Source organism: Paroedura picta, chromosome 15, assembly GCF_049243985.1.
Source record: "Paroedura picta isolate Pp20150507F chromosome 15, Ppicta_v3.0, whole genome shotgun sequence".
Lineage (NCBI taxonomy): Eukaryota > Metazoa > Chordata > Lepidosauria > Squamata > Gekkonidae > Paroedura > Paroedura picta.
In genome coordinates, this window is record NC_135383.1 from 14,155,857 (window position 1) to 14,183,339 (window position 27,483).

General features: G+C 48.4%; 2 protein-coding genes across 4 annotated transcripts; one reads left to right on the forward strand and one right to left on the reverse strand.

Annotated features, from left to right (window-relative positions):
- Positions 1 to 138: 138 nt before the first annotated feature.
- LAT2 (linker for activation of T cells family member 2) lies at positions 139 to 17,615 on the forward strand. 3 transcript variants are annotated; one of them, XM_077312573.1, is made up of 12 exons: positions 139 to 2,856; positions 6,915 to 7,028; positions 8,295 to 8,337; positions 9,019 to 9,062; positions 9,287 to 9,335; positions 9,644 to 9,681; positions 11,172 to 11,210; positions 12,040 to 12,070; positions 12,488 to 12,543; positions 13,936 to 13,992; positions 14,740 to 14,808; positions 17,123 to 17,612. In XM_077312573.1, exons 2-12 carry the CDS (start codon positions 6,941 to 6,943, stop codon positions 17,203 to 17,205), a joined length of 597 nt encoding a protein of 198 aa, XP_077168688.1. In that variant the 5' UTR covers positions 139 to 2,856; positions 6,915 to 6,940; the 3' UTR covers positions 17,206 to 17,612. The 3 variants fall into 3 exon arrangements, with proteins under 3 accessions (XP_077168688.1, XP_077168686.1, XP_077168687.1); XM_077312572.1 differs by lacking the exons at positions 139 to 2,856; positions 6,915 to 7,028 and adding an exon at positions 15,543 to 15,609 and having other exon boundaries at positions 7,067 to 8,337; positions 17,123 to 17,607; XM_077312571.1 differs by lacking the exons at positions 139 to 2,856; positions 6,915 to 7,028 and having other exon boundaries at positions 7,061 to 8,337; positions 17,123 to 17,615.
- Positions 17,616 to 18,601: 986 nt separating this feature from the next.
- On the reverse strand, positions 18,602 to 27,483 carry RFC2 (replication factor C subunit 2). The gene is made up of 11 exons (XM_077312567.1): positions 27,318 to 27,483; positions 26,777 to 26,846; positions 26,028 to 26,069; positions 25,606 to 25,712; positions 25,019 to 25,120; positions 24,205 to 24,305; positions 23,456 to 23,613; positions 21,588 to 21,653; positions 20,885 to 20,965; positions 19,949 to 20,062; positions 18,602 to 18,898 (listed from the first exon to the last, which is right to left on the reverse strand). Exons 1-11 carry the CDS (start codon positions 27,407 to 27,409, stop codon positions 18,788 to 18,790), a joined length of 1,044 nt encoding a protein of 347 aa, XP_077168682.1. The 5' UTR covers positions 27,410 to 27,483; the 3' UTR covers positions 18,602 to 18,787.

Genomic DNA, 27,483 nt, shown 5'->3' on the forward strand with positions numbered 1-27,483 from the left:
CGGTATAGTGAAGGAGGGTTTTTTGTGGGTGGAGTCCCCCTCCCCCTTTGATTTTTTAGCAGGGAAAAACCAGGGAGTTTGTGCACATTTTCTTGCCCAATTTGCTTCTGGCTCCAAAGTCTCTCTTGGCCTTCCATGTGGCAGAAGAGCCACTGTAACATTGAAGTCGAAGTGTTGGACTAAGATTACGGAGACGGGTTCCAATTTGTGTGCGAGGATGCAGTGCAATGTCGAGCTGTCTTGTTCCCCTCCATTATTTATCCTAGCAATAGAAATTTTAGGAATAAAAATGAAAGGAATAAAACTGGATGATGTAGAATTTAAAAGGAAAGGCTATGCAGATGACCTTTAAAACCACAAGAATTGTTTGTGTCTGTAATGGAACATATCGAAGAATTTGGTTCCCTTTCAGGATATAAAATTAACAGGAAGAAGACAAGAATGAAAAGACAACATTCTTAACACAACAAGAATAGAGTAGAAAATGCATAGTAGTCAACAAATTCTATTAAATCTATGTCCCCAATAGAAACTTATCATGATAACGTGAGAAATGCTCAGAGGAAATTCAATTCATGGTGAGGATTATGAACATGGAAGGTGGAGCTCTTAGTTCGAAGAGCTGATTACAAAAAAGACCACTTTGTTGGATATGGGAGTTATTCAGTTAGAAACTGAAGAAGTGAAAAAAATGTACAATTAAATGGAGGCAGAATTTAGTAAAATATGCATATGCACCAATGGGAAGATAGATGGGGAAAAGAATTTTAAGTTCATAGCCAGTCGAGAGAAAACTTGTACAGGTTTTTTAGATGGTATAGTACCCTAAAGCAGGGGTAGTCAACCTGCGGTCCTCCAGATGTCCATGGACTACAATTCCCATGAGTCCCTGCCAGCAAATGCTGGCAGGGGTTCATGGGAATTGTAGTCCATGAACATCTGGAGGACCACAGGTTGACTACCCCTGCCCTAAAGAATATTGAGAAGGATTAAAACTAAAGGAAAACGGAAGTGTCGAAATATAGATAGAACCTTTTACCATATGTGGTGGACGAATCAAAAAGAAATTGGAAGGAAATCGATAAGGAATAAAAATTTAAATCCCCTGAGGAGGCTAAGAATATGCTATTAGGAATATTGCCTAACAAATTAACAAAAGTTTTGGCATTATATTTGAATCTATGGTGACAGCAGCTAGAATTATTTATGCGGCAAGATGGAGATCAGACGTCTGTCCAAGCTAAGAAGAATGGTAAAATAAATGTGCTGACTATGCAGTAATGGCCAAAATTAACAACCTATTTGAGAAACAGATCAATTATGAAATTTGAGATGGAGTGTTTGTTCCGCAAGCAGGAGACAACCTTAGAGAAACCATTTAAAAACTGTATGTGTATTGTAACACACAAACATTACAATGCAGAAGCAGAATGAGAATTAAGTTTTGAATTATTAAAGTATAAGTGGATTTTGAACAAAAAAACACATTTTGTATTAGATACATTAAAAGTTTTCTTTTGAACTTGGACATATTGAAAGCTATGGCTAGTATCTAGGAATAGCAAGATATGCACTGTGGAATATGTTGTGAAATAATATAGTAGAGTATGTCACTTGTGCGGGTTAAATTGGGCTGTTGTATTTTATGGAGACTGTCTTGAAAGTTGTAACGAAGGGGGTGCTGGGGAGAGGAGAGTTTACCCTGTTCTATACACCATGTAGTTTTAATGGTTTTCGACATATATGGTTTGTTGTATGACCTCCCCTTTTTCTTTTGTATCGTTTTGTGTGGGTTTTTTAAAAATAAAAATATACTTCAAAAAGGAAAAGAAAACAAACACTCGGGATTAATACATTAAAAGATTTCCTCTAGCACCAGCAGGCTTTCTCAACCGGGGTTTTGTGAAACCCTGGGGTTTCTTGATGGCCCTGGAAGGGTTTCCTGAGTAGGTGGGAGTTAATTTATCTGTTAAACATTTATCGGGTGAGACGACTATATATGGTCATGTTGACCTGCCCTCCCCTCCCAAAATGGCCAATGATGGGCCTGGAGGTGATGGGCCCCAGGTGGGCATGTCCACAGGTCTGCTTCCCAAATGTATTCTGCACATCACGCCACTTCTGGGGTTTCTCGAAGCCTGAAAAATGTTTCAGGGGTTTCTCAAGGGTAGAAACGTTGCCCCAATGCTTGTGTTTGCCATTAGACACGGTTGAACATTCAAAAACGGGCAGTAGGCTTTTGCCAGTGCTTCCCTCCCATGCGCATGCTTTGCTCCATTTTTCCACTGAATTTTGCCCAAGCCCGGGTCTTTGCCTTTCCAAATGGCATGTGTGTGTGTATGTAGAGGGCAAACAACAATTTTCATCTACTAAGCAGAGTAGTCTGGATATGTGAATTCTGCAGCCATTGACTCCCTTACGTATGGCTTGCGGGTCTTTTCAAAACCATTTGGCTCCGATTCGGTTTCCACACGGGAAATTTGCGTTCGTAGTGCGCCTGTTCCAAGTTTGCCAGTGAGGCGCGAGTGGATTATGGCACGGAACGGCGCAAACTTCGGCCGGTGCTTTTCAGGACGAGAAACGGTCGGGTGGCCCCTGCCTGCTCCAGGTATGTCTCTGCTGGGTCTTGTGGCTGTTTGGAGAGAGCTGTGCTGTCCCAGCTTGAGCAGCGGATGTTGGCTTTCTTGACTCAGAGGGAGACAGGAAACCAGAGGCCTATTCAGCGTCCCCTGTGAGCGAGTGGCCACAGTGAGGTCGGGTGCTTCTGCAAGACAGGACGTGCGAGGGATGGCCCGGCTTGAAAAGACCGACGCCTGCTCCGATTGATGAGAAGCCCCCCTCCCGCCCGGCGACAAGGTATGGCCACCTCGGGGTTGCTTTGGGCACCTTGTGCCTTCTTGGGTGCCAGCTGCTGGATTTCTTGCCCCTTGGCTTCCTCGTCCTGAGAACCGTCTCTCTATCCCCTTAGCTGCCACTTCCTCTTTCCCTCCAGCCTCTGATTTGTAATAATTTAACGGGTGCTTATACTTAGATCTATCCCCTCAAAAAGGAAAACAAAGGTTGTGGTTAAAAGAAATCGTATAGCAAAAAGTGGGATTGATATTTCTAATGCCTTTCCAAATTTGAGCTTTGCTCTATTTCCGTGTTTTGACATCAGCCATCTCAAACTGTTATCCCTTGGGAGTTTTCTGCTTGCTACGTCCCAGGTTTTGATGGCCCCCGAGTGAATTGGGCTTCCTTCCGCTACTTGGTGACAGACAAATTAGCTGCTGTACCCGGAGGTCAGGCGAAACCTCACGACATCTTCAATCCGTTTCAAAGAAGAGAAAATTTGAATCCGACAACAGCGGTTCTGGAATTTAACCAATTACGATCAGCAAATTCGAAATAGTTTTTTGTTCATTATTTGCTTTTATTTCTGAAGGGATTAACTTTAAAAAAATGATTTCTCTATTCAAACAGGGATGTCAATCCTACCAGTTAACACTCTTCCTTTCTGATGGGGTGAACAAGTTTTATTCAGGAAAGGGGGTTTAGTTTCCTCTTATAAACATGGGAGGGGGGGATGCAAGCGATCCCCCTTAGAGAAGGGAGAGAGGCTGTATCATCAAGAGCTTGACTGAACTTTCTTTCCACATTTGAAATGTCCAGATCCTTCCCCCCCCCCCTCCCAATCACAATCGTGCTGGTTGCTGGAAATCTTATCCCAGCCTGTATGCCAATGAAGGCCATGTTAATCCCAGCAACTGGAGGGATTTCAGGAGTTTGGGTTGGATCCCGCTAGTTAAACCTCACCATTCCGTTGCCCCTTGGCTTCCTTGCTAACCAGGAGTAAATCTGCATAGGATTGCACTGTAGGTTTGCTCCATGCTCTGTCTACTGGGCGAAGGGATCTACTTTTACTGCCTGGTTTGACCGGCGGATTTAATACCTGCCTAGGCTTGTTGATGCCTTTCTGACTCCTTTCCCTCGCCTACTTGGGCAGGACAGAAGCTTGGCTGATTGCCAGGTGAGAGAACGGGCAAGGGAGCTACAATCACCCAAACCAGAGCATTAAGGAATGCATTGCACAACCCAGGGGTAGTCAAACTGCGGCCCTCCAGATGTCCATGGACTACAATTCCCAGGAGCCCCTGCCAGCATTCGCTGGCAGGGGCTCCTGGGAATTGTAGTCCATGGACATCTGGAGGGCTGCAGTTTGACTACCCCTGGCACAACCCCAGGTCTACAGCACCTGAAAGTTCGAGTTCAAACCCTGGAAATGAAAGAATCCCATTTTTCGGAAGGAAAGAAGAAAAGCAAGCGGGTGGAGGGGGCTGCAGGAGAAAAAGGAAGGCGCAGTCAGAAATAAATTCCACCCGGCTCCATGGGATTGACTTCTCCTTCATGACTTCCTCTTAGCATGGCAAGCCACAGGCAGAGGAGGCAGAGGACTCAGATACACGTGTGTTGAAGGAGGGAGGTTTGAGAAGAAAAAGGCCTTTCTAGGAATCCCATTGCCTCCACTAGCTTATTTGGCAAAAATCCAAGGGATAGTGGTTGGTGTAGTGGTTAGGAGGGCAGACTTCTAATCTGGCGAGCTGGGTTCGATTTTCCCCCCCCCCCAGCTGGGTGACCTTGGGCTTGCCACGGCCCTGATAAAACTGTTCTGACCGAGCAGTAATATCAAGGCTCTCTCGGCCTCACCTTCCTCACAGGGTGTTTGTTGGGGGGAGAGGAAGGGAAGGCAATTGTAAGCTGCTTTGAGACTCCTTCGGGTATAGAAAAGTGGCATATAAGAACCAACTCTTCTTCATAGATGGCTGCAGAAAGGCACATGTTGTGTTTGCAGGCAACAACACAAAAACGGTACCAATGCAGGCACGGTAATTAAAGGGAGACGTGTTACCAGAGAGATGAACTCCATAATAATGCATAAGTGAAGTCCCATGAAAAGCGGCATATAAAAGCCACCTTTGGCTCTGTGGCGCTGGGCTTTAAAGCATTGCACTGAAGCACGGCATTAAATCCACCTTTAGCTCGGGGTCCTGCACTGGACTCTGACTTGTGAACATGCTGTAGTCTCACTCTTGTGTCAGGCTCAAGTCTCTCGTTGGCTCTCTGCAAAAGAGAGTCAAAGCAAGACCGAATTTCCCGGGATGTCTCGGAAGCTGCAGAGCTGAATGTGGATTTATATTTCGCTTTTCATGGTACTTCGCTTTTGGATTATTGTGGAATGAGAATAGAATCCAGTTTACACCTTCACGGCCAATGTTTTATTCAAGGAGTGAGCTTTTGTGTGTATGCATACTAGATACAGAAAAAGAGAAATCATCAGAGTCCATAAACAAGGAGAGAGTAAATTAATAGTAAAGGAGTCAATAGCTGGGTCTTTGTCTCCACAATGGAAACACTAAATGATTGATTGATTTGATTGATTGATTGATTGATTGATTGATGTCTTCCACACCCACCTTTCTGAAGGAGCATGTGTTTCAGGGATTCTTCCGTCGAAAGGTTGAAAAGGGCTGATCTACTGAGTCCCAAAGTAGATAGGGCTGAGAGTTCTGAGAAAACTGCTCTGTGAGAACAACTCTAAGAGAACTGTGACCAAGGCCACCCCGCTGGCTGCATGTGGAGGAGTGGGGAATCAAACTCAGTTCTCCAGGTTAGAGTCCACCGCTCTTTAACCACAACGCCAAGCTGGCTCTCCAGTAGCCCTTCGTGTCTGCTCAGAAGAGTCATCGTGTCGGTGGTTTTTTCCCCTTGCCTCGCTGAGTGATCAGTTTCCTCGTGACAAGACTTGTTCCGTCCAAATATCTGTCGGGAGGAACACAGACCTTTCACATTAGGTGTTTTCGAACTGGCTCCTGGGCTCTTGGACAAGTTCAGGCTCAGTCAGACAGCTGTTTTCCTCTGCTGGGAACTGTGCCTCTAACCACTTGAAAAGCCAGTGGCCTGAACGGCCTATGCACTGGGACTTCATACAGTGTGTGGTATCCAGGAAGTGTTCCGCCCCCACCTACCCGCCCCGGTCAATTCTCACCTCAGCCATGAATTCAGTACTTGGTTTTTATACCCCGCTTTTCACTACCCGAAGGAGTCCCCCAAAAGCGGCTTGCTATCGTCTTCCCTTCCTCTCCTCACAGCAGACATCCTGTTAGGTAGGGGAGGCTGAGAGAGCTCTGATGGGACTCCTCTGTGAGAACTGCTCTAAAAGGACTGTGACTAGCCCTAGGTCACCCAGGTGGCTGCATGTGGAGGAGCGGGGAATCAAACCCAGCTCTCCAGATTAGAGGCCACGGTTCTTAACCCATATATCAGGGGTGGCCAAACTGGGGCTCTCCAGATGTCCATGAAACTACAATTCCCATGAGTCCCTGCCAGGAGCTCATGGGAAATGTAGTCCATGGACATCTGGAGAGCTACAGTTTGGCCACCCCTGCACTGTGCTATACTATGGTGGTCCCCAAGACTTGCTTACGTTGTTCTCCTCCTCTAGCTTAGCTCACAGGGTTTTTCGGAGGCCAGAGGCTGGCCTAAGGACTCCCAGCACGGTGCCATGGCAGAACAGAAACTTGAACCAGATCCAAGAATCACGCATCATGGCTTCAGGAAGGACCTTCTCCTCCCACCCTCTTATGTCCTACCTTACAGGGTTGTTGTAAATTGCTTTGGGCCAAACTGTTTTATTTATTTACATTATATATTTCTAGTCTGCCTTTCTCGACGGGCCTCAAGGTGGATTCCGCGGAATGAGTCAGTGGATTCAACAGGGCAAGACGATGAGAGCTGTAGATCCAATCAGAAATCTACAAACTGAATTGAACCAAAGGAGGAGACTTAACATGACACAATAAATGGTTTTTAAAAATCATAGGATCACAGGGTCTCATGTGGATTATTTTTCTCCATCCCACATGTGTGTGTTGCAGGCTGAAAGGGGAGCAAGATTCGAATTATGAACCAGGTGGAGCTGCTTTGGGCTGCTGTATCCTTGATGCTTTTGGGTGCCCTGGTGAGCCTGTGCATGAAATGTCAGCAGAAAGGTAAAGGGTAGCCCCCTCCCTCCCTCTTGACTCTTCTTTATTTTGGGGATCTCTAGGACTGTGACCTAAATAGGTGCATGGTTGGGAGTGCTGCCCTCAGAAAGAAGTGGCGGCCATCCCATAATCTAAATCTTCGCAATCTCTAGGGATGGTCAAAGTGAAGGATTAGGGTTGTAGAACCAATCAGAAATCTACAAACTGAACCAAAGCAAACTGAAGCAAAGCAAAAAGTATTAACTGTGATGCATTAAACAATGCAAAATTTATGGTAGGATCCTACTTTCGGCAAGCTGTATTTGGCTGTTGGCTCAGGCTGCAAGTGTTCAGCCTCGGTTTGCCCATCTATAGAATGGGTATAAAAATAAAGACAATGACAGGCCATCTCCCCACCCCTTCTTATGTTCTTACTCCAGTGAAGCTGATGGGCAGTAGGTTCACAACCGACAAAAGGAAATACTACTTTACACAGGGAGTGATTAAAATGTGGAATTTGCTTCCAAAGGGCGTAGTGACGGCCAGAGGAATAAGCAGCTTTAAAGGGAATTGGAGACATTCAAGGACAGGTCTATCAGTGGCTACTAGCTATGGTGATTTGAGGGGAGCCTCCACATTCAAACGCACTAATCCTTTGAATCCCAGAACCAGGAGGCAATGTCAGGGGAAGGCCTGATCCTATGTCATTTTGTTGGTTCTCTGGTGGAACTCATGGCAGGTTCTGTCAAATTCCAGTAGCAGAGAGACTCTGCTTGCATGGTCGTGATGTTCCCGATACCCTTCCTCATATTATTTTGTCCTGCCTTGTCTTTTTTGACCACCGTTGCTTAATTCAGGATTATGTAGTTAATTTTGAACTGCAGGAATGAATTGCTAATAAGCAAAGCCATGCTCAGTGAGAAGGACCACGTTCTAGTGTTAAGATTTGACACTCTTTCCTTGTAAAAATCGTAAATTTTGCATTGGTGTTATTGTGTCCATTTTCTTTGAGTACTCACTTCAGTTGTACTCATTGGTATGCAGCTGAGCCTTCGGGGAGGGCGGTATATAAATATAAATAAATAAATAAATTTAAGTTTTTTATGGCATTAAAGGTAATAATAATAATAATATTTAATAAAAACAATATTCCTGGTTTTGCAGATCTCAGGGTGAACCGGCTTTGCATCCTCCTTTCTAGTTTCCGTGTTGTTCTATTTTCAGACATGTTTTGTTTTTTGTTGGTTTTGAGCCTTGCTCATCCCTTCTTCTTTTTCTTCCCTTTCCCTGTAGGGAGCACACAAGAGGCAAAAGGTCTGAACAGGCCGAGGAATCAGTAAGTCCATCAATGGCTGCCACTGCTGTATTTCGCCTTTGAGCAGAAGAAAAAAGTCTCAACCCGGCAATGGCGAAATAATTGATCCCAATGTTCCAAACGATTTCAAAACTGATTCCTAGGCATAGTCCGTTTTCGATTTCTTCATCAGTGATGTTCTCAATATAATCCTTCTAAAAGGTCACTAAAGGTTAATTCTACTTGCATATTACCTACTTAGGCTCTAATAATGTTTTGGTTTATGTTGTTCAATCCCAAAATGGTAATATAATATCCATATTTCTAGGAGGTCTAATGAATCTGTTTTGAAATTGTTTTGAACATGGGGATAAATCATTTCGCCATCGCCAGCTTGAGACACTTTTCTTCTGCTTAATCACAGCTGACGGGTCTTCTTCACCTGTTGTATTTCACCTTTGAGCTGCCGGAAAACCGCCTCCTTTCTCCCCCCCCCACCGTCCTCAGGGGGGGCGTGGCAGAGAGGCGTGGCCAGCTGACATCACTTCCGGCCGAATTCCAGGGTTCCCCAAAGCCTGAAAACTATTTCAGAGGCTCCTCCACAGCCCAAAGGTTCAAAGAGGCTGCTGTACAGTATGGCTGTTTTTGTTAGGAGCGTCATCACCTCCTAGGATGTCCACAAGAGTGTCTCTCTCTTTCTCTCTCTCCCCCACCTTCTTCCAGGTGTGAAGACCAGCAGATATGTGAAGTGGTACGCTCCTACTCAAGTGAGTGTCTCAAAAGGGGCAGCCATTAAACATAGTTGTGATCAGAGGGCCGTTCTGCTGCACAATTCCCCACAGGCTCATGCCTCGTGGTTGGTAAAATCCTTCATGGCACTTGGGAGGGAAGGTACAGAAGGCAGAGGTCTCCCGCACAAGCCCACCCAAGACTGGGGAGGGCCCTCCTGGGAAATACTCAGTCACTCATGGACATTTCTATTTTCCTATAGTATCAAAACAGCAGCAGCTGAAGATGCCATGCAACACCCCAAAGAAAAGGTACACGATGGCATGTTGTGGGGAGGTGGAGAGCCAGTGTAGAAGAGCGGTGACATCAGGATCTGGGTTCGAATCCCAGCTGTGTTGTGAAGCTTGCTGGGTGGGTGGGCCTTGGGCCAAGGCATTCTCAGTTACCTCGCAGGGCTGTTTGAAGAACAAAATGAGGCAGGGAGAACTATCCGTGGCCCCTCAGTCGCCTTAGAGGTCAGGGTTGGGGTACAAGCGTCCCTATATGGGCTGTGGTTATAGTGGCTTCTGGCTGCAGCGATAAAAATTAAATTCCTCCTTTCCCCCCCTTTTCATTTTAGCAAAAGCAGCAAGCATCGTTCCCTTCCAAGTCATGCCGGTAAGTACTCGGCTAAACTGTTTTAAAATAAAAGCTGCTCAACTGAGCTGATAGTCATGCAGGAGGCTGTCAGGTTTCTCTCACAGTAGCATCAGAAGAAAGAGGGACTTTGGCTGAATCATCTGTACACCGCCCGTGGCGCCGCGGGCGCCACGGACTAAATAAAACAGTAAGGGGTTCTGGGGCGGGATGTGTCCGGGATGAGGAAGGGTCCGGATTGGACCCTTCCTCATGACAGACAACCGGAGGGACCAAACGGCAGGCGCGAAGCGCCTGCCGATTGGTCCCTCCGATTCCCAGCCCCAGCAACTGCGAGCCGCGCTCAGCGCGGCTCGCAGTTGCTCCCGGCGAAGCGTCTCTCACCGCGTCAGGCCGGCCCCAAGGAAGCCCCCGCCGCAAACACAACACAAGACTCCAGCCACCGAGAAGCTGCAGAAAAAAAAAGAAACACCCCCGGAGGAGCCTTTCGCCGCTAGCGCGACGAGAGGCAGCAGAAAAAAAAACCCCTGTAGGAGCTCCAAGCCGCCGCGCCGACGAGAGGCAGCAGAAAAAAATTAACCCTGTAGGAGCCTTTCGCAGCTCCAAGCAGCAGAAAAAAAAAACCCTGTAGGAGCTCCAAGCCGGCACGCCCACGAGAGGCAGCAGAAAAAAAAAAACCTGGAGCCTTTCACAGCTCCAAGCAGCAGAAAAAAAACCCTGTAGGAGCCTTTCGCAGATCCAAGCAGCAGGAAAAAAAACCCCTGTAGGAGCTCCAAGCCCACGAGAGCTAGCAGAAAAAAAAAACCCTGCAGGAGCCTTTCACAGCTCCAAGCAGCAGAAAAAAAAACCCTGTAGGAGCCTTTCGCAGATCCAAGCAGCAGAAAACAAAACCCTGAAGGAGCCTTTCCCAGCTCCAAGCAGCAGGAAAAAAAACCCCTGTAGGAGCCTTTCCCAGCTCCACGCAGCAGGAAAAAAAAAACCCTGTAGGAGCCTTTCACAGCTCCACGCAGCAGAAAAAAAAAGCACCTCCTGGTCTCCCCTGGGTCCTAGCGCCCATTGCATTCCTGGTTGCAATGGGCTTTCTTGCTAGTAGAATCATAGAGTTGGAAGGGGCCATACAGGCCATCTAGTCCAACCCCCTGCTCAACGCAGGATCAGCCCTAAGCATCCAAGAAAATTGTGTATCCAACCTTTGCTTGAAGACTGCCAGTGAGGGGGAGCTCCCCACCTCCTTAGGCAGCCTATTCCAGGATCCTGCCTATCGTAATCGCCATTCTTCACTTGCATCCCAGGTCTGTGAAGCAGGAGGTTAACATTTCTCCTTTCACAGATGGTAAACTGAGGCCAGGCGCGGCCGTGATGGACTGAGCGAGATTATTCAGAGTCTGCCTTTCTCGCTTGGGCTGGAAGTGGGTCACCCAGAGGGAGTCGATATAACGGTCAGGAAGGGGACATTCAGCAAGCAGTGCAAGTTCTGCCACCAACTGACTTTCTATCGATTTTGCTTTCAGACCACCGTGCACAGTCCAGGTATCAAAACGCTGGGAAAGGTATGTGTATAATTTTTAACGAGTCTCGGAGGTGCACGAAAAGCGGGAGCTTGTGGCTGTTGGGTGCCCACAGACCAACGAAGGGCTGGAGAACAGGAAAAGCTGCTTCAGTTAGAATTCACACCTGTTCAATGGTGTAGGAACCCGGTCTCATATACCTGCCATTCATTCTGCTTTACCCTCCTCCATATTCATTTACACCCCTGCCTTTCATGCCAATAGGAGCCCAAAGCTCTATTAAGAAGTTGGTTAATGCTTCCTTCAAAGGAAGCTCACGGTTCATCCACCTATAAGAGTGCCTGGCCCAAGGTCATCTGGTGAGATTCAAGATTGAGTGGGAATTTGAGTGGGAGCCTCCATGTACAACAGCAGTATATCTCAGAGTTCTGGGTGCTGGGACAGACAACAGAAGTAAAGGAGCCCTGGCCTTGTGCTTCACTTTTGAGCTTGCTGGAGTAATTTGGCTGGGCAAGGAGATGCTGTGCTAAATGGACATTTGGGGTTTTATACCCTGAGTGCTCCTCTCCGCCCTTATCTATCCTCACAACAACCCTGTGGGGTAGGTTAGGCTGGCCCCAAATCACCCAGCAAGCGCCTATGGCAGAGGGGGGCAGCTTGTCTGAGGCCACCTGATGAAGTCATGGCAGAGGTGTCATTTGAACCAGCAGCTTCCGGATGGGTGCCTCCACTGTCTGTCACTGCCCTACCCCAGCTGTCATGTGTTAGGTTAACAAAACTGTCTTGTGGGAGGCTCAGGGTGGGCTCTTTGCTGATGTTCTGTTGACCTGTTTTGCTTTGGGAGCTAACGGCAAACTGCTTGTCCTTTCAGAAGCCCCGATGGATCAGGATCCTGCATACGTGTAAGTCCAGAATAGCAGCTGGCTCTGAGGCAGTGCCTTGGGACAACCCCCCCCTCAACCTGCCCCACCTCCTCTCTCCAGCTGGACACCCATGGTGTGTTTTCCTACAATCCTGGCCCCAAAGCCTCCAAATTCTCAGAGAAAGGAAGTGAGACTTCACCTTCCTTTTCTTCCAGGGTTCGTTGCAACTGACAGCCTGTGAGGTAGGAGGGGCCGAGAGAGTTCTAAAAGAACTGCTCTGTGAGAACAGCTCTAAGAGAACTAGGACTGGCCCAAGGTCACCCAGCTGGCTGCATGAGGAGGAGTGAGGAATCCAACTCACTTGGAGTTGGATTCCTCACATGAGCAATTCTCATCTTCTGTGTCAATGTCTGGTGTCCGGGAATTTAAATCTTTTTCTTTCTTTTCTTGTTTCAGTGAACCCATCTCTGTAGATTATTACAACTGCAGAAAATTCTTAAGGCCAGCCAGCGGTAAGCTTGATAAAGAGATATAGTTTAACTAACCTCTATTAAGAAGTTGGTTAATGCTTCCTTCAAAGGAAGCTCACGGTTTATCCACCTATAAGAGTGCCTGGCCCAAGGTCATCTCGTGAGATTCAAGGTTGAGTGGGAATTTGAACTCACGGCTGTCTCATTGCCGTGCAGTAGCTCTCATCTGTTGGTGGCCTTCTGGGGGCATCTGATTGCTCACCAACTGGGAACAAAACACTGGACTAGACTTACTTGATCCAGCTGGGATCTTCTGATGGAGCTTGCCAGGGCTGGAGCCTCCATGTACAACAGCAGTATATCTCAGATTTCTAGGTGCTGGGACAGACAACAGGAGGAAAGGAGCCCTGGCCTTGTGCTTCACTTTTGAGCTTGCTGGAGTAATTTGCCTGGGCAAGGAGATGCTGTACTAGATGGACTTTTGGGGTTTTATACCCTGGGTGCTCCTCTTCATTTGAGTGTTCTGAACCAGAGTTACAGAAGCTACTGAGTTCCAGAGGCCACATTACTTTATTATTGTTCTTATTATTTAAATTTATAGCCCACCTTTCTCCTAAGACCATAAAAAATATACAATCCCATAAAACCCTGTAAAACCCCCTAAAACAGCATTAAATCCCAAAGTATGAGCATTACTTACTGACCCAGCCTTGCCTGTGCTAAAACAAATTGGTATATACAGTGCAAACAATCACTATATGTGGTGCAAACCATCCCAGTAACATGTAACAATTTCAGTGTGTCCTCATATCAGATGCATTGCAAACAATCCCGATCATGCATACTGCAGCTGTGTGCACTGTATATAGGGATGGTTTGCGCTGTTGTTGTTATGTGCGAAGTCGTGTCCGGCCCATCGCGACCCCATGGACAATGATCCTCCAGGCCTTCCTGTCCTCTACCATTCCCCGGAGTCCATTTAAGTTTGCACCTACTGCTTCAGTGACTCCATCCATCCACCTCATTCTCTGTCGCCCCCTTCTTCTTTTGCCCTCAATCGTTCCCAGCATTAGGCTCTTCTCCAGGGAGTCCATCCTTCTCATGAGGTGGCCAAAGTATTTGAGCTTCATCTTCAGGATCTGGCCTTCTAAAGAGCAGTCAGGCCTGATCTCCTCAATACAGTTTGCGCTGTATATCACAACAATTTGGTTTTATACAGTTAAGGATAATTGCATTTTTCCCCCCTCTGCTTTTCCTGTGCCCTCTAGCTCGCAGTACCTTTTGTGGCTTTTTCTGGAGAGGCCCCTCCTCTCTATTTTGCTCCTGAACCAGAGCTAATGGGCTCTCCTCAAGTAATCAGATCGAATTCTCTCTTAGACGTTTCCCCCCCTGCTTTATGTTCCTGGGTAAATGTCACCTTCTCCTCTCTTCCAGGGGACTCTTTACATTCTTACCAAAACATTGCTGGACCATCAAATGACACCGGGTGCGGTAAGTTCTGTAGGTTAGATGTTCTGCCTCATCCATTTAAGGCACTGCAAAGTAATATTTAAAAAGAGTGCGTCTGGAATGGTTTCTCTATGGGCTGGGTTTGTTCAGGCTGGAGCCCAGGGGCTCTGTGAGAGCTCCCCAGCCTTTCCCTCTATATCTTGCTTTAATGGGCTTGGCCACACTTCCGGACTGATTACGGAGCTCTGTCAAAACCGTGCCTGATTTTGCCATTTCTTCTTTAATCGCTTTGCTCTGTTCTCTGTCTCTGTAATTGATTACCTTAGACGTCTGAGTGGGTTAGCTGGTTGGTGGGGGGCATCTCCTGTCCAATCTGGTTGCTATGGCACCTCTATCTCTGGCAGCAGCCTTGAAGCGCGGTTGTGTCTCTCCAAATAACAGAAGGATGGCATTCCGGAATTTTCATTAAAGCAGGGCAACAGACAGCAAACGCTAGTCTTAGCAAAGCTCTTAGGTAGCAAGCATCATTGTACTTTCCAATAAAGAAACTTTCTGGCAAATGGCGTTTTCTTGTTGAAAGCAAGCAGCTGAAACCCCACAGGCTCCTCAAAGCCTGAAAAATATTTCAGGGGCTCCTCCATGATCAACAGGTTGGAAAAGGCTGCAATAACTACAGTGTATTTTGTAAGAGTCTGTTGGCTCCATTTGCTTTTGAGGGAAAGTTTGGAAAGCAGGTATGTTGCAACACTAGCTACTGGCTTGGCTTGTCATTTTGTTTGGCTTCTTTAGGCTTTCCGGAGATGGGCATCTACGAAAATAGCGCAGCTGTCAAGTTCTGGCAGACTTCACCTGGGTCAGGTAAGGCATGGACTTTTCCGCTGTTTTGATCAGATCAGTGGTGGATGCAACACACACCTCTTGCTATGCAGGCCAGGGCAAGGCCTGTGTTGGAAGTGGTCCGTGACCTTGTGCCAATGAGAAGAGGGCGTCCAAGAAACAAAGGACTAAAGCCAGCAGGGGAGACTGCAGGATATGGAACTTGACCCCCTTCAGCCATGAGGTGGCTGTTGAAGAGAGAAGAGCCTGAGCCTTCCAGGGTGCATGACTTTCCAGAATACTGTCTGCCAGTGAAGGGTGGCTGCACAAGAAGATTCTCTCCCTGTTAGAACGGGGATCAGGCAGGATAACACAACGGTGGCTGTGCCATTGTGCTCTATTAATTGTATGGCAAAGCTACACACAGGAAGCGTATAATATAAATGACATAGCCACGTAGGTACAGCAGTTAAGCAGACTAAAATCTAGGATCTAGCTGGGGGAGAGGAGACAGAGCTCCGTCATATCTCCCTAGAAAGTACGACACTCACATTCCTGTGGACAGATGGACAGTGGTTTGACAGGCTGCACCTCCATTGCATTTGGGAACCCTGTGTTTTGCCCTGTAGAAACAGCAGGTCTGCACAACTGCAGGGAGGGGCTGCTTTTGATTTCCCATGCTAGGCACCAAAATAACAGGGTCCAGCCCCAGAAAGCAGCGCCATGTAGGCCCTTCTCCCTTTGGGTTGACTCATGGGGTGGTTTTCTCCCTCCAGAAAGCTCCAGCGATGACGATGAGCCACATTACATCAATGCTGGGCTGGGCTGCTTGCCCAAAAGCAGGTAATCACATGGAAGTGTTCCTATGCACGTCCACTGAAGAGCTCTTCATTCAGCAAACACCAACCTGCTGGGGGTCCCCGGCCCCAAACAGCATGGCTGGCCTTGACCAGAGCCAGGGCCTCTTCAGCCCTCGCCCCAGCCTGGTGGAACAAGCTGCTGATCTGGGCCCGTTCGGAGCTGTCAGAAGTTCCAAAGAGCCTGTAAAACGGCACTCGTCCACCAGGTATATGGTTGAGGCTACTGTCAGGACTTGATGACATCAATAAATGCATACGCACCCTGCATTTTACCCCCTCCATTACAACCTTGGGGATTGTAGTCTTCATCAGGGGTAGTCAACCTGTGGTCCTCCAGATGTCCATGGACTACACTTCCCATGAGCCCCTGCCAGCAAATGCTGGCAGGGGCTCATGGGAAGTGTAGTCCATGGACATCTGGAGGACCACAGGTTGACTACCCCTGGTCTTAATAACCTTGGACCTATTTGAACCCAGGTTCACGGGGAGTTTTGTGATGGAGCAGTTTTCGTCTTACCTTCTTAGGAATTTTAATCTAATTTTTTAATGTGTTTTATAGAACTTCAGAAAAATTGAATATTCTTTTAACGTTAGCCGCCCTGAGACGGTTGCAGGAGAGGGGGCGGCCTATAAATCCCATGAAGAAAGAAATAAAATAAGTATTTTCTCCTCTCCCCCATCACACTGGGCTGGAATTGTGCAGGTCTGTTTTTGTTAACATTCTGGGCTGTCTCCTTCATGGGCTGAAGCATCCCAGCTAGCAGTTTTCCCTCTTTGTGGACGATTGAATCTCTGGTACTGTCCAACCCACTTGTTAATAAGCCCTGCTCTCCGTGTCCATACTGGCAAACAGGCAAGGCTTTTTCAGTGACAGCCTCTCATTTTTTGGTCCGCTGTCTCCTTTGAGGCCCACTTGATAATATTCTTTCCTTAGGCACCAGGCCAAAATGTTTCTCTCTTCTCCACGGTGCTGCATAAAGGTTTCGATCGATCAGCTCTTTCTATGGTCCGCTTCTTGCCTTATTTACAAGGCCGCTAAATTGTTCCGCGCCGATTTTATGCTCACTCTGGGGTTTTAATGGCCTGTGAGCTGTAATGATCTATCTATATCTGCTTATCGCAGGGCAGACTTAAAACAATCCCTGCGTGGGATCTTCTTTTTTCACAACCATGTCAAAAGCCACAGACCTCTCCCTGACGGGTCCGTCCTCCCACCCACGTCTCTGACAAGTTAGCTAGAAGCAAAAGCAAGAAGGTGATAGGGGAAATCTCCCCTGGGAAATGAGTGCCATGGCCACTGGGCCTGCTGATATATCTTCTGAATAGCCTCCCACAAAAGCACTAGGTGGCCAAAAGCAAGCTGCTATTTATCAGGCCCTGGTTGCTCTACCTTATAGGGCTGTTGTAAGGATGACAACTTAAAGGGCACAAAGCTCTTTCAACCTTGAAAAGCACTAAGGAAGGGTTAAGTATGGCGAATTTTTCTCCTTGCTCAGGTTTCCTGCTTAAGAATTGGGCACAAAGGACACAACCGCTACCAGGATCTCAGCCATCTATGATGCCGTTCAGGATTTCTTAACCTTATGCAGCCTCCGTCACGCTGACCTACATCCCTTGAGGAAATGCTCTGGCCTCAAAGGCAGGGTCCCCCTCTGAAGTCCGCCAGACATCTGGACCGTTTCTTCTTTAAACACAGCCAGGTGGTTGGTTTATGAACTCCAGGCGGTTTCTGCAGACTTCAAAAGTGGAACAGACACAGGTATTTACGGAGGCCCTGTGCAGCAGGGGCTGGGGAAATCCGTATTGTGATATAGTTACTGAATTTTTTAATTATTAGTAAAATACTTTCACTGCTATGCAAGTTTGCTGGATCTTCATGTCCCAAGACATTTTAGAACCCTCATTTTAGAAGGTCCTCGATTGCCATAAAACGAGGGGGGACTTTGCCTGCCCCCTGCTTCAAAGCAAGTGCCTGTTCCCAAAGCTCAGCAGTTCAGAATGGCCAAATGTACACTTCCATGTTTGCACGAGAGGAGTAATTCGACAGCTATGCCAAAGGGATGGATGTGAAGCTGCTTTATCCTAAACCTGACCATTGTTCAGGGCTTGCCACAACTCACTAAAAACCTTCCCGCCTCTGCAGCTAAAAATGTGTGCGGAGGGGCTCTCTTCTCTGCCTTAAATGCACTGAACTACGTAATGCTCTGCTGGATTATTTTTATCTCCAAGGAATTAATTGCAGCGCCCTCTTGCTCTGGGAACTCAGGGCTCTGGGGTTTAGCAGCCTCACCAAAGTGTAGTGTGCTTATTAAGCCATCCGCAGTCTCTTTGAGCTTTCCCGGCACCTGTGCCCTGAGATGTCCTGCAAAGCAACTGCTGTGGCCCTTCTCCAACCACATGCAGATGCCTCACTGGTACCCCCTCCCTCCTTCAGGATTGTCCTGACAGGCAGCAGAGAGAGGTCTTTCCCAGATACCAGCCCCTTAACCTGGAGATTCAGACTGGAAGTTCACACGTTCCCTTCCCCCTAAATTTGCAGCCTTTGAATAACTCCCTGGACTGACGTTCATCGACTTTGTCACGTTCCCAATGCTGTAGTCACACCCTTCCCAAATGAGGAAGCAAGGCCAGGAAGAAGGAAGGGGCATCACTGAAGAAGAAAAGCTGAGTTTTTATACCCTGCTTTTTACTACTGAGGGAGTCTCAAATTGGCTTACACAATCGCCTTCCCTTCCTCTCCCCCCAGCAGACATCCTGTGAGGTGGGTGAGGCTGAGAGCTCTAAGACAATTGTACCCAGCTCAAGCGTAGTTTTCCAGATTAGAGGCCGGCGCAATTAGCCCACTACACCAAGCTGGCTCTCTGGCTGTGCAGCTTGACTGGGGTTTGATTCTAAGGCTTTAAAAAGCTTTGCCAAACCTGTCACCTACCCAACCTGGGGGCTTCTTGAAGTGTACACAAAGAGTTTTACAGCTCTTATATCACAAGTACATTTAATCGGAAGTGTCACAACATGAGAAATCCATCAAAATGACGCAACCGTAGAGATTTTTCTAGCCAGAAGCCCCTCCGTGTAAGATGTTCATTGGGCAGCCTGCGTTATCCATTTTGTGTGGTTCTCTCTTTGCAGAAGGAGGTCCCACGGGCCTGATCCGTCTTCCTTCAGCTAGCTGCAGGAGCGGCAGTCTTCTGACAGAGCCGGGCTAGCAGGCCCGCCATCTGCAACAGGGAGCTCACCCCTTCCGCTACCCTCATGTGTGTGTAGCCGATTTCCTAGCGGTAGAAAGATAGCCATTAAGAAACCCGCCAGGTTTGCAGAACAGGGCAAGGTGGAAAATGCTGCAGCTCATTTCGGACTTCACATTTCAAATCAAGCCCCCCACCCCAAGGGGCAGGTCAGGCTGGGGGAGGGTCTGAACAGGAGTGCGACTGGGATGTGGTCACGGTGATGCCTCTTTTCTCCGAGGAGGAACATCAATTCAGAAGAGTGGCTGGGATACACAGAGCAAAGTACGAATTTAAGTGGCTAGACCTCATGATCACAATGATACATCTGAAAAGTATTGGGGGGGGGCAATGCCAGAAGCGGCTGGCCATGTTTCTGTGGAATCGCAGTGAAATACAAAACGTGGCACTGTGAGCGTGATTAACTTTCCCGAGAACCTCAACTTCTTTTTCAAAGCCTGGGGGTCTTTTATTTAGCGGGTGGCAGAGTTCAGCGTGTGAGAGGGTAACTAATAACCATCCTTAGTTGGTCGGTGGGTTTTGACTCCTCCCCCCTTCTAAGTTGTACAGGTGAAATCTTTGCAGAATTCTTCAGATTTATGCAATCTGCGTAACATTCAGGTCGAGTTTAGACTCTCTGTGTGCAGAACTGTCAGTTTTCTCTTAGTCAACGCATGTTTCTGAGTTTCTTTGACCCTGTTTCTCATGCATGGGCTTGTCCCAACATTTTTGCAGGGCAGAAAGGGGCTTGCCGTGGAGCGAGGCTCCAGCCTGGGTTCCCACATACATATACATCATGCAAGATTTTGGCACTGCTGCTTCCATCGTTGCACCTTCTATAATGCTGCAAAAGGCCTCATGTCTGCATGGGTCTGTGTAGTCAGTCAACCCCCTGTCCTAACAAGGGCAGTCATCCCTAATTGTACTGCGACTACGCTCTACGCCAGGGGTAGTCAACCTGTGGTCCTCCAGATGTTCATGAACTACAGTTCCCATGAACCCCTGCCAGCAAACGCTGGCAGGGGCTCATGGGAATTGTAGTTCATGAACATCTGGAGGACCACAGGTTGACTACCCCTGCTCTACGTCACAACCAACCTTGATGAACTCCAGCTTCAGGTATTCCGCCATTTGGAAGGTTTTGCACACTCTGAAAATGTTTCCAATGATGTCTTCCGGCGAGTAGCCAAGTCTCCATAAGTGGGCAAGGATCTGTGAACAGGTGCAATGGTCACGTGTTGCTTTTTAAAAGCAGTGTTTTCTGGATTACAATGGGGCAGCCTCATCGACTAGGGCACGGGTGGCCAACCTGTAGCTCTCCCTCCGTCTATGGACTGCAATTCCCATGAGCCCCTGACAGCATGGTGCAAAAGAGCCAGCGTGCCTTAACAACTATTTAGATGTCTATGATACGCCTTCGCAGTCCTGCTCAAGGCTGCTTACAATTAAAATAAGTTATCACTGTAAAGTGAAGAGTCCAGGGATATAGGTAAAGGTCAAGGTATCCCCTGTGCAAGCACTGGGTCATGTCTGACCCTTGGGGTGACGCCCTCTAGCGTTTTCATGGCAGACTCAATACGGGGTGGTTTGCCAGTGCCTTCCCCAGTCATTACCGTTTACCCCCCAGCAGCAAGCTGGGTACTCATTTTACCGACCTCGGAAGGATGGAAGGCTGAGTCAACCTTGAGCCGGCTGCTGGGATTGAACTCCCGGCCTCATGGGCAGACAGCTTCAGACAGCATGTCACTGCCTTACCAATCTGCGCCACAAAAGGCTTCTATATCCAGGGATATAGAAGCAGCATAAAGCTATCAATGGACCTCAGGCCAGTTGTAGCTAAGGAGCCACGTTAAGTACTGAAGAAGCAAACCTGAACAGGATCCGAAAAGGTGAATCCCTTCTCTGTAGGCGGCCCTAATCCTGAAGCAGCCCACGCAAATTAACTTTTGCTGGGACCTCTCTGAGAGCACCTTTGCCCTCAGCCTGCCCAAGCGGAGAGAACATCCCAAAAACTATGCTCCCCTCGTTACCCACCTTGTAAGCTTCATCGATATTTGCGCTGACGCAGTGGCCGATCATTTCTTTCACCAGCAATGGGTGGGGCTCGTCACATACCTGGGAGGAAATCACAATGAAACAACCCCTTTGAATACACCGGCAACCCCAGACAGCACGTGCAGGCTGAGAGACGGGGATGGGGCTTCTCCCTCTCTAACTGCAATCCTGGGGTTATTGGGGGTGGGGGGGTGTGGAGAACTCAAGAGAAAATTCAATTAAGAGATGCACTCAAGGACCAAGAAACCAAAACACTCTGCCTTCCTTGATTTTGCGATGAGAACGCTCTGTGGTTTTAAAGCCCAGCTTCCTCCCCCCTGAAGGCCACCATTTCAGAAAGGAAACATGGTTAGAAGAGCAACGAGTCCCTCAACTGAAGTTCGGCAGCAGGCTTGGCCAGCCCAGAGTTTAAATAGACCCGTCTGTGAAAAGAGAGGTGGAAATCCACTCTCTCGGAACGGCGGATGCTGCAAGAAGGAATACGGCCCCTGCAGTTTGCCCTTTTAAGGATCTGGAACCTGGAGCTTTCTGTGAAATTGAGGCCTTTTGAGTTCTCGGTAGGACTCAAAAGGCCCCGACTGCTTGCTGCCTTTCATCACGTTTGCAATGCAAACAGGACACAGGAGGAAACCCCACTGGACCGCCACACACTGCCCAGAAGGGCGACAACGTGTTTGCTCACCTTGAACACGTTGTCGCTGTTGATGAATCCAAATCCAGAGTAGGTGGACTGCAGGTTGTTCAGGGCCTGTAAAAAAAAAAAAGGGGGGGGGGGATTTTTTTTTTTAAACCCCACAAAGTTAATAGGCTGTTCACACTGAATGGCAAGGGAGGGTTGCCAAGGATTTATTTGTTGATCTAACTCCGTGGTCGTTTCTTGCAGGCGTCAGCCTACCTTGCAAAATAATTTCTGTGCTGGCCACCCCGATCCGCTAACATATCATGACCGGCAGCGGCACAGGGACCAAAGCGTGAGCCACCGGGGCCCTGGGTTCGAATCTTGCTTCGGCAACTCAACTCTCTGTGGCTTTAGGACGGCCGCTTGCCTCTGCGGCAAATGACAAAAAGCTTCTTTTAAGGGTTTTGCGGGTATGTTGTTAAGGGCTGCAGCTTTGAGCCCCCAAAGACCAGGATTTCATGCTAAGGAGTTAGAAAATGTGTGTTGAGAACGAGAACGGAGAAACTCTAAATTCTCCTGTTAGAGAGCAGAAATTCTTCTGCGAGGCTGCTGGCTTTGAGGCTGGCCTGGCCTGGCCTGGAGTGGGCAGCAGTGGGGTGGTGGGGAATGCCCGTTCCCAGATCCTCCTGCCCCTCAGGGCAGCCCAATGTGTTGAGCCAGCATTTGCTCACACAGGCTCCGCAGTGTGCTGGTTCTCTGCTTGTGCCATTCGACAGCCTGACGATGGAGGGACAGGGACTCCGGAGGTGGGCAGCCCCTGCTTTGTGGAACTCCGGGTTTGGACTTTTTTTGCTCTGGGTTCAGCTCACTCTGTGACGTTTTAGCATTTCGTTCTCCTGCCTGGACACCTGAGTAACCGTCGGGGACCTCTGGTATTGCTAGCAGGGAGCTGGGAAGGGCTGCACTTAATCGTATAACGTCAACACCGATACCTGTGGACTGCACTGAGCCCAGGAAACAACCAAGACTAGGGGTTGATCTGATGGGGTGGAAACGAAAGGGAGTCTTTGATCTGGAGCTGTTTCGTGAGCTTGTAGATTCCGTGCTGTGGTTTCTGGTGACATTATCAACCCTGCCGGGCTCCCTATTTCACAGAGACCGCAAGTCCTGTGCAGAACGCCTCCTCCCTCCTCTCCTGTCCAGGCGAGCGCCCTGCAGCCGGCAAGCGCAAAAGCCACAGGCCATGCAGCAGACCAGAGTGGGGGGGTGTTTCCCACAACGCCTCAAGGCAAACCGGGCTTGTTTATATTACAGTCCAAGACCAGCAACAAAGTATAAAATGCACACAGGATTAATTTTAAAAATGAAAAGCGACAAATTGAAATACAGTAATCTAGAATGTGCCTAAGTCTAAAACCAATCATGGTACACCTAGGATTCCTCAGTGTGGCCTGCTAACCTTCTCCTAACCTTGGATGCCAGCCTCCCAAATCGAGCCGTTTTATAAGTTGTCTCCAAATTCCTACCTGAAAGAATCCTTCTCAGTAAACGCTCCCTGAACCTTCCTGTAAGGGGCAAAGTTGCGGAGATGGGGAGAGATTCTTGCATGTTTTTATATGACTTGAAGTCAAAAAATGACACCTTTGACATAGGATTTTTTAAATACCTGCCTTTAAGAGCAGCTGAAGAAAACAAAGTGGCTACAGTATGTTACACCCTGCCCACCCCTTGCTTTTAACATCAAGCCACCTTATACTGAGTCTGTCTATAAGGGTCTCTTTCATATGGCCTTCTACCCTCCAAGGACCAGTGGCTCTACAGGGTTCTTGGAAAACAGAGGAGTGTCCGACTCCTAGCTGGAGATACCCGGGAGTGAGGGGTGGGGTGTTCTCACCCCTTGTTGCTGTGGCCCCGGATCACTCGCAACCCACCTGCCTCATATCCCCCTGGGCCGTGAAGATAATGGCTTCCAGCCCGTCGTCTGAGTACTGCACGTTCTCCTTTTCCACGATTTTCATCAGCCTTGCCAGGATCTGGGGGTCGGTCAGCTTGGTGTAACGGAGCACTGCGCAGCGGGACTGGATCGGCTCTGGGGAAACAGACACCTACTTTTCATTTTTACATTTCCAGAAGAGCTACAGGCTTTCCTCACTGCTGCAAGCCTGCCTACCTTCCCCTGGAGAAGAGGCCATTCGTTCTAACTTCTGTGCACAGTTTTGCCAAGCCCTTTCTGGTTTTGTACTGTGACGGACCGTGGACAGAGGCGTTTGAGTACCAGCCCGGGGAGCCAAGTATTGACCCTGGAAAATCCTGCAGGGTTCATGTAATTTATGGAAGCATTTCTATCCAGCCTTTCCTTGTGGGTCAAAGCAGCTTATGGGTTCTCATGCACGAGTCTTGCTGAAGCACACAGGGCTGTGCCAAAGATTGTACCACCTGAGATCAAGAAGGGGTGAAGTCAGAGGGAGCCCAACACTGGCCTGTCCCCCCTGCCCTTGCTGCCCTTGGATCCCTGTCGCTCTTAGCTGGGTTCCTCCCATTTCAGGAGCAGCCTGGCCCCTACAGCAGCCGTTTCTTGTTATAGCCTCTCGTAAAATCCTACCAGTACCCATTAGCTCAAGAAGGATCAGGACTCTGGCTTGGGAAAGCGGCCCTGAAGCCCAGAGTCACCCACGCTTACCGATGATCTTGTCAGAGGCATTACAGGCAAGCGCAAAGCGCGTGGTCTTGGAGTAGATTTCCATCGTCCGCCTGAGCGCTTGCTGGGCTCCGTCTGTCATGCTGTTTGGGAAGGAAGAAGCCATGGATGAGGCCTTGGCGACACTTTTGCAGTCTCCCTGGCTGTTTTTGTCTTGCGTGAAAGTCGGGCGGAAGGGGACGGAGACAAGCATTTGGGTACCAGCTCCTGGATTGTCTATCTGCTGGAGCCATAATGACCAGGTAGGCAAGTAATTTTCAAGTTCATTTATACCCCCCTTCACCCCAGTGAGGCTTGAAAAAGCTGTTTATGGAAAGTTTGCTTATGGGTCATATTGGTTCTTTGCATGAGCTTAAACCCATCTATTTTTTTTGGGGGGGGAGGGGGGTTGTTTGTGCACATGGCTTGTGTTTTGAGTCCCCCACTAAAATGGAGAAAAAAAGGGTAAGGTAACGGTAAAGGTATCCCCTGTGCAAGCACTGAGTCATGTCTGACCCTTGGGGTGACGCCCTCTAGCGTTTTCATGGCAGACTCAATACGGGGTGGTTTGCCAGTGCCTTCCCCAGTCATTACCGTTTACCCCCCAGCAAGCTGGGTACTCATTTTACCGACCTCGGAAGGATGGAAGGCTGAGTCGACCTTGAGCCGGCTGCTGGGATTGAACTCCCAACCTCATGGGCAAAGCTTTCAGACGGCTGCCTTACCACTCTGCGCCACAAGAGGCTCAAAAAAAGGGTAAACGTGCTCAAATAAATCAGTGAGTTAAAGGTCTCTGTGGTTAAAGGAATGCACACACCTGTCAGCTTCATCCAAGATGATGATTTTGTGCCGGCCCTTTGGAAGCGTCACCTTCTGCTGAGCAAACATCTTGATTTTGTTCCGCACGACGTCGATGCCTCTGAAAACCAGAATGTTTGGTTACCGCTAGTGCACCTCTTGGCAGTCAGGTGTGTCAAGTTGGAGGGCACAGATGGAAGAACACTGAGTGTTTTTTTTAAAATACAGGGTGAAAACTGGTTTCCATTGGAAATGCACCCAGCGAATGCTCCAGTTGTCAGGTAAAAGCTAATTCAGGGAATAACCCCAATTGTGTTTTGCCCTGCAGCTTCTGTGCCAGGATTGGTGGAAATGACAGAGCTCATATCACCTTCTCAGGTGGCTGGGGAAAGGCCAGTTTTATACTGCAACGCCAGCATGTTCTGGTCTGTGAAGGCGGCAGAGGGAGTTTGAAAACCTGCCGCAAATTTTGCTTAGCAAGTCAAATGGGCCTTTCGACGGGGCTTCAAACCAACAGCCAGTAGGAGGCAGAAATTGACACACTCTTGTCCAGACCTCAAAAACAGCAGAGAGGGGGAGACTGGGGCCAAGAGCCCAACCACTCACCTGTCGTTTGAGGCATTCAGTTCCAAAACAGCATCCTTTAAGGCAGGGCCCAGCAATGCCCGTGCCAGACACAAGATACTGGTGGTTTTACCGGTTCCTGGAGGTCCCTGCAAATGCAGAGTGAAATTTAAGGCACTCAAGTGACTTTGGGGACATATAAGTGTCCTCCTCCCCTGCCCAGTTAATCGCCAGCTGAATCACAGGAATTATGAATGGGAATGGGGCCTGTAGAACCCTGCAAAGTCAACAGCATCTCCCCCCTCCCCCAGGCTCTGGGAGTGACTTAAAACCCTGGATATTCTTAACCAAAAAATGCTGTCCTTAAAGGTGCGCCTTCTGTACCTGCCCTCTGCTGAGATTAACACTCCTCAACAGAAAAGATTCACAAGGAGACAGTTTATAATTTGCTGACAAATACTCACTGCAATTATAATATTTGGAACGTTCCCTTCCCTTGCGAAGACCTTGGGAAGAAACGAGAAAATGGGTGAGTTGATGCAAAAGAAGCAAACAGGTTTCCTGTTAAGAGTGTCTGATGAACTTGGATGACTACCAGACAAATCTGTCCAATTCAGCCTCTGAGCAGGTTGATGGCAAAGTATCAAAACCTACAGATCTTTTTTTTTTTAAAAAGAGGTCTAGGAAATTATAAACCTACAGATAGGATTATTAAATCAATAGCAGAACAAGACCTGCTGGGTAAAAATCAGCATGGCTTCAGCTGTATAGCAATTGTGGATCCACATTTGGATTAAAACTTGACAGAATAAGAAGCAAAAACTGGGGGAATTTGGACCATTCCTGTGATGGAGGAACTTGTGCTGGTATTGGCTTCAGAGCTACTCAGTTTCTTCAGAAATAACCTAGAGCAGGGGTAGTCAACCTGTGGTCCTCCAGATGTTCATGGACTGCAATTCCCATGAGCCCCTGCCAGCAAGTGCTGGCAGGGGCTCATGGGAATTGTAGTCCATGAACATCTGGAGGACCACAGGTTGACTACCCCTGACCTAGAGGGTTGTTGATACATGAGGGCCTCCAGCAACTTATTTTCAACATTCAGTATGACTGAAAGCCAGATGGACCCCAGTCTTCAAGACACTGCCCTGAATAAGCTGTTCTAGGAAATGTAGCTTAAAACAAAGTCTCTCTCCCGGTGAAACTGTCAACGTACCTCCAATCTGCTAACAGTATCCTCGTTCCCAACTATTTCAGACAGCTTCGTCGGCCTGTATTTTTCAACCCTGTGCAAAACAGACACAATTCTCAAATTGCTTGACACTAGACTCTGCAGCATTGCACCCAAGCTAAGGTCTCCAGGCTGGATCTGGCAACCATGCCTACCCATCCCTTGCCTGGAACTTGGCATCCCAAAACACGTGGGTCAGTTCATTAATCTGTGCTTTCCACTGATGGAGCAACGAGATGCTGATTGGGGGGTGGGATCCTTTCCATTGTCCTTATTAGCTACGCCAGGTGGGAATGGAGCCTCCCTATCCAAAGGCAGTCTATCACGGAATAACTGCTGAACAGCAGAAAGGGCGGGCTGCTTCTTCCGGAGACTTTGAACATTAAGGTGCTCTTGCTCCAGCTTAAGTGCGGCCTTTCCATAAGGCAAAGCGACGGCGGCTCTTCCTTCCCCCTTGTCCGCAAGAGACTCTCGCAGAGCCGGCTCCTCCCCCGACCCAAAGCAGCAGAGGGAATCGCCTCCTCACCAGGGTAGCTCGTAATGGCCGCTCCCCGAGGCGCCCGCGGCCCCTTCCCGTTTCTCAGGCCCGGCGGCGTCCATCGCCGCCACCGCCGCCATGATCGCTTCGCGCCGAAAAGCTTGCCGGCCCCGCCTCCGGTGACGTCACAGGCCGGCGGGGGACGCCATTTTAA